Raw genomic sequence first — 18,754 nt, forward strand, 5'->3', positions numbered from 1 at the left:
TATCCCAATACGCCTAAAACACGAGATTAAAGTATCTTATCAGCACTTTAGGTTGGTTTTCATGAAAAATTACTCTCTCAACATCGAATGAAACCCTAGCCTCTTCTTTCAAGATCAAGAGCTCATCCTTACAAGTGAATAGTTTCAAGAACAAAGGTGAAATTCGGAATCCACTTTTCCTCTTAAACAACCTAAGGTACGTGGGGTTTATCCTAAAACTACATGGGCTTGTTAAAACACTTGAATATGGTTTAAGGATTATCAAGCACGAAATTACAAAGGGGTTTTGGAATCCATGTTTTAATTATGCATCATGAATATTTTAATGACATTGTTGTTTTGGCCTTTAGGTCTTTTCCCCTTTAATTGATTTATACGTATATTTATATGTATGAAAAATGAGATTGAAGATTTTTTGAGAGCACAAATTATGAAATCCCTCTCTCATGATGAATTTAAGTTTATGATCTTGTCAGGAATGATTTGAAATGCATGTTTTATGGTTTGAAAGTGGTTTTCTTAATATCATAGTATTTGAACATGATTTAGAGATGACGAGAGGGAGTTTTCTTTATATAACTACATCCTTGTTTTAAAAGAAAGAATTGCAGGTGATTGAGATCTTTGACATGACCATCTTGTGCATTTGAAATGTTGAAAAAGAGAGTTTCTTGCATGTGTTTACATAAGTTTTAAGAAAGAGTTCTTTGAATTGATTTATTGATATGGTGGTCCCAAACTTTATGTTTTGAAAACAGAGATTATAATATGCTATTAATGTCTCAGAGAATGTGACTTACAAGTCAATGGTATGACTATACCATGTAAACGTATGCCATAATAGAGCTAGAGTTTTTAGAGTTTAATTTCAGAGAATATATGTTTTAAAGAGTTAAAAATAGGCTTAAAGATGTTTAGGTGGTTATCCGAAGAAGGCACGAGTCAATCGACTCATTGCCTAAAATCGTGTTTTTCTAATACGGGTATATTATTATTGTATGTTGGTGACGGCCCTTGGCGTAGTAGAGAAAGAGAATCTGTCCCTTGCGGCAAACTTGGATTGGGGGCTTGGCTGTCGAGTTAATAGAAGATTCCATATAGCCCGTGGAATTTCAGAGTTGTAGGGTATATCAGCTAGCGCAGAAGTAAAATAAAGATGTGTCACAGAGTTCAGATGATTTTATGGTGTCTTTTGAAAATGCCCATGTGATACTTACCATATGATATATTTATGAACTGTTTTAAATTGCTCTCATTTATATTGAATAAAAATTATTATTTTGGATTTGCTCTACGTACCAGTACAATTGTATTGACCCCCTTACCTTCCAGGGTCTGAGGTTCATTCTAGAGGTCCGGCTAAGTAGTAGAGATTTCAGAGAGAAGAGACTGTGCAGTGGTGAGCCTTCTTTATTCCAGAAGGCCCATTTATTCCAGAAGATGTTATTTTTTTTTTTTTGGGGTCTACTGGGGGCCTTGTCCCAGATTCAAATAGTTGTTATTTTAGCATGTAATAGAGATTTCATAGGTTGGTTTAGATATTGTCTAGAGTTATTGGATTTTAAATTCTTTATCGTTAAATTGAGTTCAGAGTATGACCATAATTCCGTATTAAGTGATATTTCCGCATTTTCTTTTATTGTATGAATATTATGCATGACTACCAGATAGAGAAGAGCGTTCGGGCCTTTATGATTCAGAATGCTCGTCACGGCTAAGGCCTCAGTTTGGGTCATGATAGAAGGTTACGAAGCATTTAGAAATATTTCCATTTTTGTGTTCTATTTCAAGTTATAGAGTCTTTTGTTATAAAAATTCTCTAATTCTTGGCTTCTTCGCATTTCAAATCATGCCTCCCGAAGATATGATATTTATAGAAACTCTAATGGAACATTTGTTCCACCTAGGGAAAATGTGGAAGAGACTCATTTTATTTATAGTGTACAGTCTCAGTCTAGGGTCCCTGCTCCTGATTGTACCACTCTACGTGGGGTTCCACCAATCTCTACTAGTCCTTTCCGAGTTTCTCGAGCTAGTGACACTTATGCTCAGTCGTCTCAGGGAGATATCTCAAATGCAGAGTTCTGTTAGTCTATTCATATTCTTACTCAATTATTCGCATCACAGTCTCATCATTCTTACTGTGTTAGTTCGATTACTCATTCATACCAGTTTATGAGGTTGAATCCCCCAACCTTTACATACCCTAAAGTCGAGGAGGATCCTTAGGGCTTTATTGATGATATGGAGAAAATTTTTAGGTTGATGCGTGCTACTGATTCTAAAGGTGTATAGTTTGTTGTATATTAATTAAAAGATATGGCTTATCAGTGGTATGAGGAGTGGAAAACGATTAGGGGTGATGATGGTGAATTGGTTATGTGTGATAACTTTTCAAGTACCTTTCTTAATCACTTTTTTCCTTAGGAGTTGAGGGAAGCTAAGACTGAAGAGTTTAGTAACTTAAAGCAAGGGAAGATGAGTGTGCAGGAGTATGCCTTAAAGTTTCAATAGTTGTCCCGTTATGATCCGGAGTTAGTGGATAGCATGAGATCTAAAATAAGAAAGTTTACTTTTAGGTTGTCCTGTGATTTGGTATTGGAGTGTAAGGATGCGATGCTGAACAATGACATAGACATCTCCAGGTTGGTGGCTTATATATAGCAGGTGGAGGATGAAAAAAAACTAGGTAGAGATAGGAGAGAGGAAAAATAAGAAGTTTAGATATTCAGAGTAAGGTGTAGGTCAGCAGAATAGTGGGAAAAATGGTAGACTGTGGACTAAGAAGAAGAATTAGGAAAATTCATATTCGTCTGCTAATGCTCCTTATCCTAAGCGTTCAGGTGATCATTTTTTAGGTTATTAGTAGTCCTAAGGCACAAGGTTCCCAGTCTCAGACCAGTGAAGCTTAATCAACCCCACCTTATCCTCATTATTATTTTTGTGGACAGCTTCCCCGTGGTTATTATTAAGAGGGAAGGAACTTGTGTTTCAATTATGGCCAGTCGGGTTATCTACAGATAAAGTATCCTTCGGCTAGGGTTGCCATTGGAGCTAATAAGGTTCTAGTTGCTAAATATTTAACTCTTACGCCAAAAAATGCTACTTCTAGTACCGGCCCTGGCCAGAATCGACTTTATGCACTTGCTGGTCATCAGGAATCTGAGGCATCCCCAGATATTGTTACTGATATGTTACAACTCTTTTCTTGTGATGCTTATTGTTTGTTTGATCTGGGTTTTACCTTATCTTATGTGACCCCTTATGTGGTTGAGCATTTTGGTTTTGGTTTTGAAAATATTTTCGACCCTTTTTCTATTTCTACTCTGGTAGGTGATTCTATAGTTGCTAGAAAAATCTGTAGGGGTTGTGCGGTGTCCATCTTTCATAGGGAAACATTGGTGAATTTGACAAAGTTGGATATGGTGGTTTTTAACATTTTCTTAGAGATGGATTAACTTCATTCTTGCTATGCTTCTCTTGATTGTAGTACCCAAAAGGTCAGTTTTCCCCAATGAACTGGTATTAGAATCGGAGGGGAGTTCCTTAGTACCCCAAAGGGTGGTCTATTTCTTAATTTAGAACCAAGAAATTGATTTTAAAAAGTGTCTATATCATCTAGTTCTAGTTAAGGATTCTGATTACGAAAGTCCTCCTTTGCAATTTGTCCTTGTGTTTAATAAATTTCCTAAAGTTTTTTCTGATTCTTCCTGAAATTCCTTCGTAAAGAGAGATAAATTTTTGGATTGATCTTCTATCGGATACCTGTCCCATTTGTATTCTTTCTTTAGGATGGCTTCGAATAAATTAAAGGTACTAAAAAAGCAATTAAAGGATCTTCTTGATATCTCTAAGATTAATCTTCTTTCGGTCTATCACTAGTTGAAAATTTGGGAGGTTGATATTCCCAAGACCGCTTTCAAAACCCAGTATGGCCATTATGAGTTTTTGGTTATGTTGACTAATGCTTCGACTGCGTTTATGGATCTTATGAATTGGGTGTTTAGGTAGTTTCTATATTTGTTCGTTATGGTATTTATTGATGACATCTTGGCATACTCCAAAAATGAGGAGGATCATGCCAGTCACCTCAGAATTATGTTGCATACTCTTAAAGACCAGAAGTTGTTTGCAAAATTTTTACTAAGTGTGGATTTTGGCTAAGTGTTGTGACCTTTTTGGGGTATGTTGTTTCTAGTGAAGGTATCAAGGTAGATCCACAGAAAGTTGAGACAGTTAAGAAATGCCCTAGACCCACGACTCCAACTGACGTTAGGAGCTTCTTGGGCTTAGATGGGTATTATAGGAGATTAGCAAAAAGTTTATCATCAATTATTGCTCCATTAATGAAATTAACTCGAGAAAAGGTTATGTTATTGTGTTCCGATACTTGTGAGAGTAGTTTTGAGAAGATGAAGAATAAGTTGACTTCTGCTCTAGTTTTGACCCTGCCTGAGGGTATTGATGGTTTTGTTGTGTTTTGTGATGCATCCTATATGGAACTGGGTTGTGTTTTTATGCAACATGGTAAGGTCGTAGCCTATACTTCCAGGTATCTTAAGATTTAAGAGAGAAATTACCCGACTCATGATCTAGAGTTAGCGGTGGTGGACTTTGCTTTGAAAATCTAGTGCCATTATCTGTATGGTATGTATGCGGACATTTATTAAGATCACAAGATCTTGCAGTATATGTTTATGGGAGGAATTAAATCTCATGCAAAGTCAGTGGCTCGAGCTACTTAAAGATTATGACATGAACCTTCACTACCATCCAGGTAAAGTTAATGTTATTGCTGATGCTCTTAACAGGTTGTCTATGGGGAGCTTATCTCACATTAATAAGGGACAAAGAGGGTTGGTGAAGGATATTCATAGGCTGGCTAACTTGGGAGTTTATTTTGGGGACTCTAAGGTTGGAAGGGTGATTGTTCAAAAAGTGGTTAAATCATCTCTTGGTGTTGAGATGAAGGAGAAGTAGGCTTTGGATCCCATACATATGAAGATTAAGTATGAAGTAGCTCAGCAAAAGATTATAGCATTCGAGATTGGGGGTGATGCTATTTTGAGGTATCAAGGAAGATTGGTTTTTCCTGATGTTGATGGACTACAAGAAAGAATTTTGATTGAGGCTCATGAGTTTAGATATACAGTTCATCCGAGTTTGACTCAGATGTATCACGACTTAAAGAAAATCTAACGGTGAAGCAATATAAAGCGAGATGTAGCAAATTTTGTTGCCAAATATATGGTTTGTCAGCAAGTTAAGGTTGAGCATTTGAGGCTTGGTGAGGCTTGTCTCAAAGATAGATTTGCCCATGTGGAAGTGGGATATCGTCAATATGGATTTCATTACGGTTCTTACGCAGTCTCGCAATCCATATAACTCAATTTCTTGTTATTGTGGATAGGATGACTAAGTCTGGCCATTTCTTACTTGTGAGAACTAACTACTCAGGAGAGGATTATCCTAAGTTATTCATTTAGGAGATTGTAAAGTTTCATGGTGTGCCAGTGTCTATTATTTTAGACTGATGTACATAATTTTTTTCTCACTTCTATCATTCATTTCTGAAAGGTTGGGTACTTAGGTGAACCTTTGTACCATTTTCCATCCTCAAATATATAGGCAAATAGAACATACTATTAAAAGTTTGGAGGATATTCTAAGGGCCTGTGTGATTGATTTTAAAGGTATTTGGGTTGACCACTTACCTCTGATTGAGTTGCTTACCATAATAGTTATCACTCAGCATTTAGATGGCCCCTTTTGAGGCTCTTTATGGTAGGAGGTTTAAGTCTCTAATTGCGTGGTTTGAGGTAGGTGAGACTAGGTTGTTTGATCCTTACTTGGTTCTCCAAGCCATAGAGAAGGTAAAGGTGATTAGAGAAAGACTTAAGATTGCTCAAAGTCTCCAAAAGTCTATTGCAGATGTGAGATGAAGGGGCTGGAGTTTGAAATAAGTTATTGGGTATTCTTGAAGGTGTCTCCTATAGAAGGAGTCATGAGTTTTGGGAAGAAGGGAAAGATCAGTCCCCGTTACGTTAGAACATATCAGATTTTAAGGAGTATTTGGAATGTTGCTTATGAGTTAGATTTTCCATCAAGTTTAACTTTGATTCATCCTGTTTTTCACATGTCCATGCTTAAAAACTATGTGGGTAATCCTTCCTTGTTAGTGCCTGTTGAGGATGTTGGTGTTATGGATTCATTGTCTTATGAGAAAGTCCCGGTTGAGATATTGGATAGGAAAGTTCATAAGTTGAGGACCAAGGATTTAGCTTCAGTAAAAGTTCTTCGGAGAAATCAAAAGGTAGAAGAAATCACATGGGAAACTGAGGAAGATATGAAGGCCAGGTATCCATTCTTGTTGCTTGTGTTGGATGAAAATGCTTAAGGTATGAATCTCATTTCCCTTTTGTCGTAATTCAAATTTGTCATTTGATTCTGATGTATTCTTGTCATTCTCGTGCTAAAAGTGTCCTAACTTGTCATTCGAGGACGAATGATCCTAAGGGAGGATAATGTAAGAAGCCTTAAAAATTTTGATCATTTTATTTTTGACCCTCTCGCATGCGTAATGTCAATTTCTGACTTGAATTATGTTTAGGGATGTTAAAAGGGTGTTTTGGGAAAGTTTTGCATTTTTAGGAAGGGGTTTGGGGTCATTTTAGGACCCCAAGGTGGTGTGCCTCCTCTATAAGGCTGTGTCGCAGAGGTTAATTTTCATGATATTGGCGTGGCACGGTGTCTAACCTCTATGATATTAGCATGCCTTGTCGCTGTTTTAAATTCATCCAATTTTGTTTTTTCTTTTTCACTTAGAGGTGAGGGGCTTTGGATTTTTTTACCCCTTGTTGGATCTTTAAACATAAAATACACCCTTTCTCCATCAGTTTTAAGGATCAAAGACCATTCTTCCGCTTTAACAGTTAAACGAAGAAACTCTAAGGGTTTCACAAGGAATTCACCATTCACTCTAAACTCCAAATTCTTTTTAAATCCTTGTGTATTTCAGGCATTTTCTCTTCCATAAACTTGAATTTTATATTGTGTCATTAATTGAATGAATTTTCATGTGATTTAAATTATGGGTTTTAAAATTGGGTTGAGGGGTTTTGGTTGCTACTGATTGAATTACTTGTCCAGTGTTTTAAATTGATTATTCATGCTTTAAATTGATATTTTTGGACTGAATTGGTGCATTGTTTAAAAAATTGTAATAGGGGACATGAGTTTCCTAAAATTGGATGAATTTTGGAACGGAATTGGCATTAACCTTAACCCACTTTATGATCTTGGTTTTAAATAGAAATAATTGTATGGTTTAACTTGTTTTGAACCCATTGCATTGCATTAAAGGATAAATGGATATGAATATGGCTTTGGATGGCCTTAGTGACCTTGATTTTGGATTTTAAATGGAACTTAGGAGTCCATTTGATTGTGGGAATTAGTTTGGCATCATTAAATAAGCTTGCAAGCATATTGGGATGACGATAACAAGTGGTAAATGCCTTAATGAATGACCTCTAGGTTAATAGTTGGGTTATGTGCAAACTGTTTTAATTTGGGCATAAAGTATATTGTGTATCTCACCATGAAGGTGTAAATCCCAAGGGACCGAACACTGAAAGCCACGTTTGCCGGCGTTGGGGGTCTATATGACCATGTGCTTAGTGCACCCTTTATATATATATATATATATATATATATATATATATTGGTACAGCTATCGCAATGGTGGCTTTAGCTTTCCCTCGATTTTTCCTCGGTTCTTGCGGCTAACATATACTGGGGCCCTTTAAGCAAGGAGAGCTGAACCCATAGAGCCTATGGGTGCCTTTAGGATGGACCGATCTATACAGTTCAGGCTAAATCTTTAAACTCACATGTTCATGACTCTTGTCCCTGTCCCAACATTCTATATATATGCATATGAATGTGGTGCATATGGTTTATGACTGATTTTGGTAATTGCATTATTTTATCCTAATCCCCTGAGTTACATGCCAGTGCTTATCACACTGACCGTCCCTGGACCTATATTATTTCATGATGTAGGGTCAAAAGGGTTTCTGTTGCTCTTGTGCTGCATTAGGCTGTTGAGCACGTCTGTAGAGTTGTCGTGAAATGGTGTGCCTCCATCTTTCGGAAGGCATTGTCATTTCATTATTCTTTCTTTATTGTCATAGTACTTTTGAATTATTTTTTTTCATAGTTGGGGAAATATCCCAACTTAGATGTTATTTTGGTTTTAGAGACTTTCGTGGACAAGTATAGGTGGATTGTTATTTGAATTTCTTTGAACCATCATTTGATTCATCTATTCTTATTACTATTATCATTGGTTTAGTTGGATTCTGCTTTATTTTTAAGATTATTGTGATCTTGAGGTTAGGATAAAGGGGTGGTGTCCAATCCATAGCAGGCATGAGCTACCCGTCACAACTAGGCCTTGGTTTAGGTCATGACAATATCTTGTGCCACCAATGAGAGCTCGGGATACCTTGTGTCACGACCCAAACCAAGGCTTGGCCATGACAGGTATCTCAAGTCCACTAAGGACGAGAAACAACCCCCTTTGCCTAGCCAAACAGAACATAATACAGCTAGCAGCAGATGAATTCCGAACATGTAAAAAGATAGTATAAATGTAAGCTCAAAAGTGTCTAAGAATATCAACAAAAATATACCCAATCCACTGTAATCCACAAAGCCTATACTATCTGAAAATAATCTAAGTCGGGACATGTCCCCGATGATAGTTAGAAGAAATCATGAGAAATAGTCTATGACATTAAATAAACCAAGAAGTAACGACTTTCCGGAAGAAGGAGGCTCACTACTTCAAGCTGACTCACAAATGGTCCAGGACCACCTATCACTGTGCAGTAAAGACAGAAATGTCTTCGGTTCCTGCATCGTGTGGGGATACAACTTCTAGAGATGGTTAGTGGGTTGAGCTCTAGAATGTAACTCAAGGAAGGGATAAAATAGGGCCATGATCAATATTCTAAAATCATCACAAATCAATGCACATAATTATATGCAAATACGTATACATACATATAACATGTCGGGATAAGGAAAAAGGCTTAGAATGCACTTTAAAACATTAGTCTGGACTGTGTACCTCAACCGTCATAAAAAAGCACCCACAGGTTATATGGGTTTAGCTCTCCCTACTAAAAAGACCCCAGTGCGTATTAGCCGCACGAACTGGAGGTATCAAGGAAGACCAGGAAATGACCCGACCCCACGTTAATCCAAGATACAAATATATCTAAAGTGTGACATATACACACTGTCATCAAGATCAACCCTGACATCAACAAATGTAAGTTTCCAGTGTTAATCCCCCGGTACATCCACTTTCACAGCTTAGCTATGCAACCCCCTTTAAGCCAATATTAAAGCAAGTTTCACATAACCCATTTTTTTAACCATTAAATTATACATTAAGGCACACCATAGGTATCGTCATACCCCCTCTATTCATTAAATCCATTTTGGGGAATGCCCCGACCCCCTTGTATTTTATCAAATCCAATAAAAAAAATGCATCGACCCCTGAGGTTTTAATCTTAATCAAAACACTACCAACAAAGCCTTCAAAATCCATGTTTAACCCTTTAACCATTTATTCTATGCAATAGTATGGGTAAGTAATGTCAAATCATGTGAAAAACCATATTTCAAAATCAATTTCACAAATGGGTTGAGGGAATACAATTTCCAAACCAATTTCAATATCAGAATCATTAATTTGGGGAATGCCTCGACCCCCATTCCAATTTCCAAACCCATGAACCCCATTAGTTAAAAAATATTCAATTCAAAACATGAACAATTCATAATAATCATGGGAAAACAATTTAAGACTCAACCATGCCAAAACCCTCAACCCTTGTCAAACCCCATATTCAATTTCTCATCAATAATCATTTAATACACATGTTTTAAGGAAAATAAGTTTAATGGTAGAGTCACATGCCTTAATTACTAAGAATTTTGAAGAAGAAATCACCCTTGGAAGCTCTAATTTCCAACCTTGAGAAACCCTGTATTTTTGCTTGAGACAATTTTAAGAATTGTTTTAATTGTGTTATGGAGGATAATGGGGTCTCAAATAGGGTTTTAAGTCGTGGGTTATTATTAGGGAAAAGGATAAATACCCAAAATGTCCTTAATTAAAATTTGAAAAAATTATCGCTAGTGACTATGGTCACTATACAACTCGTAAGGACTCACTATGAGTTAGTCACCACGAGTTGTAGTCAAGGCAGTAGCTCAGCTACCATTCACCAGTTACCTTACGAGTTGTACACCACGACTCGTATACAGACTATATGACTCGTAAGGACCTAATTTTACCCTGAGTAGAAACTTGTTCCATCACACTTGTTTCATTACGGAAGGTACACTACAACTCAAAAAGAGTGAATACAACTCGTTAGGCACAACTCATAGCCAAGACATAAACAAAGGGAATCATCACTGGTCACCTTACGACTAGGGTCCTATGACTCGTATATACACTTTACGACTCATAGAGAGAGTCGTAGTCTGGGCCGTAGGCTCAAAGGTCAAGAATTTTTTAAGGGATAAAATCTAGGGTGTTTCATTCTCTCCCCGCCCCCCCTCCCGAGGATTATTCATCCTTGAATGATGGGTCAAGGAACCCATTATCAAGGTTTAATGCAGAGCAAATCCATACTTACCTTTAACAAAAATAGAAAACAAAGATGTTAGGGAAATACACATATCTTAAGCACGATTACCCAAAGCAGGGAACAAGAATGGATGTTTTGACTTCATGTCCTCTTTTGCTTCCCAAGCGGCTTCTTCCACTCCAGTTAAAACATCTAATAGCCCTTAAATATAACCATGCTTCTCCACTATGCTTTCAGCTATAAACCGAACACTCCAATATTTCAATCTTCTAATTCCTCCACGAAACACATAACTATAAGGGCCTGAGTATAATTGTATATTTCTTCCATGTAAAGGCATAACTCAGAGCTAAAGGTGCTAGGGTAAGCTATGGGACCCTACTTTACATCCCTCTAGTAATAACACTTTGTTTCATCACCATAACTAAACAACCTTAGGTCTTAAATCGGGGACTATTAGCCATGTATCACCACAGTTGTATCCATAAATCACACCATTCATGCCTATCTTACGTACACCCACTTCATGGATTTCCCAACTTTGATCACTATCACAAAGGTTTCACCCCATCTCCTCTTATTAATTATTTCAGATAAAAAAAGTCCATCTTAATCTTCTACCCTCATATATGGCCTTACATCTACTCCCTTATCTAGGGCATTACTATACTTCCATAGCCACTACTATACTACCAGAAGGAGGGTTACTGTGGAACTAGAGTACAAGCATCCATAATGGGAGAGTTACTTCTTAATTATGACTCCTGTCCGTTATGCTATAAAAAGTGAGACCAATGAAATAAGACATGGTATAATAGGCACAAAATACTTTGTAGAAACTACCTAGATCATGAATAGAGGGTCGTCTCGACATAAACATAACATCGCATGACTTTTTCAAATTGGGCAAAGTAGACACAAGTGCAAAAATCATGGATCATATAACATAAAGCTGAGACATATATATTCAAGAAATAAGATAGGAACTGCCGCTTGAAACTATTTCCCCTTATTTTAAGGACCAAGAATGGTCACGAGTCTGCATAAATAGCATCACTTTGGGACAAAACATGCCACAAAATAAATCATTAGAAAATAGAATGCATAGTTCCTTAGAACTACGTATAAAGTGGGATATGAGTTTATGGATAATGAATGTCATACCCTAGAGCTTGAATATTGGAGGCTTGGTTTTTCAAGAATTGTTATGCTTCTAGTTCAGGGGTTGTAGCATAGACATAGGTTGCATAGAGAACTTAGACCTTAGGCATAGGCAGAATCTATATACGTACGACATCGGTAGAATTCCCTCTTAAACTGAAGTAGGAGGAATTTGCTAGAAGAAGAGTAGATTTATCATGACTCTTCCCTAAAACTCATCACCATGAGAAAATTTATGATCAGCCTTAGTTCAACATTTCCCTCGACATCTATAGTATAAAGACACTACCCTTCAGGAATACTAATCTTAACTTCCGCTAGCCTCTGTAGCTAAAGATATCACCCTGTGAGGCACCCGCTCACGAGTATACATATCCACACTTTTTCACTTCTTAGTATACTAGTCCATCAAATAAAGAGGCCACCCTAAATTCCTTATTTGACTTAACTATGGTCCACAACACATTCTTCTTCACAATAACCCTATTCAACTACCGATAATCCTTACACAACTAAAGGAACCCATCTTTCTTATGCACGAAAGCCTAGAAGCATCCTATGGAGACACACTAGGATGGATAAAACCCTTATCAAAAAGATCTTTCAACTTTCTTTCAACCCACCTAGAGTAATTCTATAGGGAGGGATAAAGATAGGATAGGTATTTGAGACAAGATCAATTCCAAAGTCTTTTTCCCTATCGAAAAGAATACCAGGAGATCATCAGGGAAGACTTCGGGGAACTCACTAACCACAAAAATAGAGAGCAAAGAGGGACCCTCAGAATTAGAATCCATAACTTGAACTAGTAGGTACAAACACTCTTTGGAAATTAATTTTTGGGCTTTAAGATATGAAATAAACCTTACTTTAGAAACTAGGGAACTCCCTCCCCATTCTATAACCGGCTCATTAGAAAATTTTAAAATGACCTTACAGGTCCGACAATCTAGAGAGGCATAACACGAACGGAGCCATTCTATCCCCAAGATCACATCAAAATCAACCATATCCAACTCTATCAGTTCTACTAAGGTTTCCCTACCACAGATAGATACCCCATAACCCTATAGACTCTTCTAGTCATATTAGAGTCACCGACCAGGGTAGACATAGACAAGGGGTCCGACATGCACTCAGGACCAAGATTGAAATGAATAGCCATATTAGGGGGCATATAAGAAAGATTAAATCCCAGATCAAGTAAATAGTACATATTACAAGAGAAAAGCTGTAATGTACAAGCAACAACATCAGGAGATGCCCTAGATTCCTAATGAGTGGAAAGAGCATAGAGACGATTCCAGCTAGTGTCGGTACAGAAGTAGCACCCTTTGATGCTAGGCCTAAAAAAGTAGAAACCAGAACCTTATTAGCTCTAGTAGCAACCCTTGAAAGACAGTCCCACTATGTGTGACCAAGCTGACCATACCTATAACACCGATTCCTCCCCTCGTCACACTGTCCATGATGCAACTGACCACAAAATCAACAAAAAGGATAGGGTGGGGATGACTGAGCTCCACTGTCCTGAAATTGGGCCTCATGAGTCTCAAACCCACTGTTGACCCGAAAATAACAATTACCAGAAAACCTAAGATAAAGAGCACTAACAGTTGCATGGGGACTCCCCCAATTCCTCTTCTTGTACCACTGTCTGCCATCTCTACCTCTATCTTTCTGACCCATTCCCTTCTCTAAACATCTGATCTTCTCACTCTATCTTTATTTTTTCCTGATTCTTCTTCCACTAATGAGACTAAACTGGCATGACAAAGAGGCCACTATCTGGGTCAATAGATGAATAGAACGGCAAAACTCGACATTAGAAATATATTATTGAGGTGATTGATCATTAGTATCACCAGCTGGAGAAGGAACAGTAGGGACCAGTGGAATTCCATAAGGGTAATTAGAAGCAGGGACCTAAACCGAGTATATACCCCATAAATAGGATGAGTTCCATCAATATTGCCCTCAAGCGAGATAGAAATGCCTCTATGAGCATCAAATCACCAAGGGGTCATGATCTGAAATGCAATTAGCTGAAAAGTTAAGAGTATTTTCAAGACCTTAGAATCTATAGCCCAAAAATAGAACAATAAGAAGGGGAAACATTCCTAAATGTCTCATAGCCTCTCCCTCATAAATGTGACATGCTACAAACCTATTAAAATGACTCTACTTAACATGGCTTTGTGAACACCCAATTGACTATGAACCTAGGCTCTGATACAAACATTGTCATGACCTAAATCAGGGCTTGGCCGTGATGTGTATCTCAAGTCCATCGAGGACCGAAGACCACACCCTTTTCCTAGCCAAACAAAACACAATACATCTAGCAGGGGATGAATTCCGAATATATAACAAGACAGAATAAATGTAAGCTAAAAGGATTCTAAGAATATCAACAATAATACCCAATCCATAGTAATCTAAAAAGCCTCTACTATACGAAAACAATCTAAGTAGGGACATGACCCCGACGATAGCCAAAATAAATCATGAAAAATAGTCTATGACACGAAATAAACCAAGAAGTAACGGTCTTCTGAAAGAAGGAGGCTCACCACTTTAAGCTGACTCACGAACAGTCCAAGATCACCTATCACTGTGCAGGAAAGATAGAAGTGTCTTAGGTTTCTACTTCACATGGGGATACAACATCTGGAAACGGTTAGAGAATTGAGAGCTAGCATGTAACTCAAGGAAGGGATAAAATAATGCCATGATCAATAGTCTAAAATCATCCAAAACCAATGCACACAATTATATGAAAATATGTATACATACATATAACATGCTGGGATAGGGAACAAGGCTTAGTATGAACTTTAAAAAATTAGTCTAGACTGTGTAGCTCAACTGTCATAAAAAGGCACCCACGGGCAATATGGGTTCAACCCCCTATTGAAAGGGCCCCAATATGTGTTAGCCACACACACCGAAGGTATCAAGGAAGAATAGGGAATACACTGACCCCACATCATTCCAGGATATATATATATATAAAGTGTGACATATGCACACGGTTAGCAATACCAACCCTCACATCGGCAAATGTGAGTTTCAAGTATCAGTTTCTTCGGGACATCTGCTTTCATGGCTTAGCTACGCAACCCCTTTTAAGCCTATATTGAAACAAGTTTCACATAATTCATTAATTTAACCATGAAATGACATATTAAGTCACTCCATCGGTATCGTCATACCCTTACACTTACAAGCTTACCATTATGCCATTTTAATTACATTCTATCATATTGGGGGAATGCCACGACCCCCTTTGTTCATTAAATCTAGTTTGGGGAATGCTTTGACCCATTTTTATTTTATCAAATCCACTTGGGGGAATGCCTCTACCCTGGAGGTTTTAATCCCAGTCAAAAGATGTCCAACAAGGCCTTTAAAATCCATGTTTAACCCTTTAACCATTTATGCAATGCAATAGTTTGGGTAAGTAATGTCAAATCATGTGACAAACTATATTTCAACACCAATTTCATAAATGGGTTGAGGGAACACAATTTCCAATCAATTTCAATACCAAAATTATCAAATCCCATACCCATGCACCCCATTAGTTCAAAAACATTCAATTCAAAACATGAACAATTCATAATAATCATGGGAAAATAATTTAAGACTCGACTATGCCAAAACCCTCAACCCTTGTCAAAACCTACATTTAATTTCTCATCAATAATTATTTAATACACATGCTTTAAGGAAAGTTTAAGGGTAAAGTCACATGCTTTAATTACCAAGAAATTTGAAGAAGTAATCATCCTTAGAAGCTCTAATTTCCAACCTTGTGAAACCCTAAGTGTTTTGCTTAGGAGAGTTTTGAGAGTTATTTTGATTGTATTATGGAGGATAATGGGGTCTCAAATAGGGTTTTAAGTCGTGGGTTATTATTGGGAAAAAGGGGAAATATCTAAGTGCCCTTATTTAAAATTTGAAAAAAATGGTCGCCAGTTACTACGGGTTACTATATGACTCGTAAGGATTTACTATGACTCATCACCTCGAGTCGTAGTTAAGGCAGTAGGTCAGGGACCCTTCACCGGGTACCTTATGAGTCATACACTACTACTCGTATATAGAACATACGACTTGTAAGGACCTGATCCTACCTTGAGCAGAAACTTGAGCCATCACACTGGTTTCATTATGGAAGGCACACTACGACTCATAGAGAGTCTATATGACTCGTTAGGCACAAATCGTAGCCAAGATAGAAACAAAGGGAATCTTTACTGGTTACCTTATGACTAGGGTCTTATGAACCGTATAGACACCTTACAACTCATAGGCAGAATCGTTTGGCCAGTAAGCTCAAAGGTCAAGAAATTTTCAAGAACCAAAATCTTGGGTGTTTCATCTTGTACTATTTTATTTCCAATATACAAGTACATCCAAATTTGGATTTGCTTAGGCTCATCCATGTACAAATCCAGTTGTGTATTCTTTCTACCAAACTCTGACTGATTCTTAAATACATCAAAATCCTCAGGGACATCCCCAATTTTGTTGCTAGTTGTGCGCTCCATTGACAAAGAAATAAAGGTTGAAGGTATCAAGTATTCTTTGAACAACAATTCTAAATGATCTAAAGCTTTTTCAACCCTGGCATTGGCAATCAAAGGATCTATTTTGGAGAAGAAAAATATAACAAACTTTATTTTGTATCGGGGGTCGAGGACAATGGCAATTGATAGGATCATACTATAGGACCTCTAATATTTTTTAAACTTCCTTAGCATTAATGTAGTCATCTCATTCATAATTGAGTCAATACCATTTTTTGCTTTTTATAACAGCATTTAAGTTTTCCAAGATTCGGTAAATACAAATTTGTGATTGGATATTTGCTGCAGGAAAATAGTGTGGTGATCTCATAAAATGGATTCAAAAAGTTAGAAATAACCTCCACCCTTTTTCCATTCCTCCTCGAAAAGACTATATTTAAAATCAATATCAAGAAACTTATATTAAACATAAGCTTATTGGTATATGAGAGCGCTATCAAGCATCTGGTAAGTGAAATTCCAACGAGTAGTTACATCTTGGTAAAGCTTCTTTGAGTACGACAACCCATTATTCTTAATGCTTTCCACAAACTTCAATATTATTCCTTCAGAATTTTAATATGCTTAACATTTTCTCTTACTTTTTCAATTCCTTCATCTACTTTCTCCAAACCAGCCTTTACTATTAAATTCATGATATGATTTTCACAACGAATATGAGCCTTCACTATTAAATTCAAGATATGGTCCCCAAAACGAATATGAAAGAACTTTTCATCACAAACTAATGAATGCATTAAAGATAAATGACTCTTTAAATGAAATTCCACACCTTTATTGTAACTAGCATAATCCAGAGTAAGAGTAAGAATTTTCTTTTCAATGCCCCACTCATTAATAAACTCAATTAGTAAAAGGCCCTAAATTACTCTAGAATGTGGGGGCGAAACACGACAGAAAATTAACACTTTTGAAGATTCTAATTTAAATCAACATGAGTGGTTAAACATATGTAGCCATTTGACGCCACATAAGTCCACATATCTGAAGTCAGACATACTCTACTAGGAATCATTGCAAGTTCACGCTTTGAAAGTTCTTTTTATCTATCATACAATTTAAAAATATCAGTCTTTGTGGTATTTATCAAAATGATTTTGACAGTTGGATTTTAGTACAAATGAATATATTTTTTTCTTGATGTTCAGCAAAGTTAAAAAGATAATTATGATTTAGAATAGCAACATACACCTTCTCGAGATAAACTTTTTGAACAATAGTTACACAGACACGATCTTGTCTATTACCCAAGTGTTAATCATATGATGCTTTATATTTGTTGTGCTAGAATCCGCTACAAATATTTCTTTAAACTTGACATTGTGATTTTAACCTTTCATTATTGCTAACATAAGGCAATCTCATAAAAGTATTCCAAACAATTGAAGTGCTTCTTTTAGCTCATTTTCTTAGGACATACGAACTAATTTCATAAGATTTCTCATTATCCTCTATAGAAATCTCTGTTAAAGAAACATAATTTTTAAAAGGGTACAAATTAGGGGTTTTGATACCCATAAGTTGAGGTTTCTTCTTCTAATTTTTTTCTTTAAAATTAGCAATTTGGTCAAATTAAAAGAAAAAAAATAGTGAGGAAAAGTACAAGATACCTTCAATTGAAGAAAGTGTTGAGCAACATGATAGATTTTTATGATAGATACCTTCAATATAGTAGATTTTCTTCTTCCAAAGATTCCCAAAATCACACCATGGTCCATGATAAACGAATGAATTTTTAAAGATTGATGATGAATTTTGACTTTTGATTTTTGAGCCTATTTGGTCTGAGAATGACCTAGGGGCGAGCGGTAAAGTTTTAGCTGAGAAATATATTCTCAATTTGGTCTGAGAATGACCATACGTTGGGTTCTGACTGTGTAGAATATTTAGGCCTCTCTATGGGTATCCATATCACCCATTTTGACTATTTATTTAATTGGTTTTAAAATCTAAATTCATATTTATACACATGAAATATGGGTGATCCAACTTATGATATATAGGCTAAATAAACTGATTTTTTAAATATGAACTGAAATGGCCTGCTCTACTCTAGATATATTACATCAATAATGAATGAATAGATGATATTTTTGAAAGAAAAAAATAAAAAACCTGAAATAAGAAAAGGTTACAGACCCACATGTATAGGAAAATTCAACAATTTTGACTGTTCAGTCGTAAAAATAAACACATGTGCTGGTTGTTTTGTCCAATAATAAAAATGTACATATATAATGCAGATACATATAATTTTCTTAAAGAACATAAATTATAAAATATCCAAAACACCCTTGAGGTTGGGAAGCATCCCTGTCGACC

General features: G+C 36.6%; 1 protein-coding gene across 22 annotated transcripts in view; it reads right to left on the reverse strand.

Moving 5' to 3' along the window:
* Positions 1–18,539, reverse strand: part of LOC107841596 (MLO-like protein 1) — a 32,152-nt gene extending 13,613 nt beyond the window's left edge. The window contains exons 1-3 of one of the 22 annotated variants that reach the window (XR_007052663.1): positions 18,094–18,506; positions 14,411–14,507; positions 8,847–8,919 (exon numbers count right to left, since the gene is read on the reverse strand). Coding sequence is in view for 2 of the 22 variants with exons in the window: in XM_016685468.2 (XP_016540954.1) it covers positions 18,043–18,150 (108 nt within the window). In the remaining 20 variants the exon portion in view is untranslated. Of the gene's footprint in view, positions 1–8,846; positions 8,920–14,410; positions 14,508–18,042 lie in introns of all 22 variants that reach the window. The other 21 variants (XR_007052664.1, XR_007052662.1, XR_007052661.1 and 18 more) reach the window with 21 other exon arrangements.
* Positions 18,540–18,754: the final 215 nt, after the last annotated feature.

Source organism: Capsicum annuum, chromosome 1, assembly GCF_002878395.1.
Source record: "Capsicum annuum cultivar UCD-10X-F1 chromosome 1, UCD10Xv1.1, whole genome shotgun sequence".
Taxonomy (NCBI): domain Eukaryota; kingdom Viridiplantae; phylum Streptophyta; class Magnoliopsida; order Solanales; family Solanaceae; genus Capsicum; species Capsicum annuum.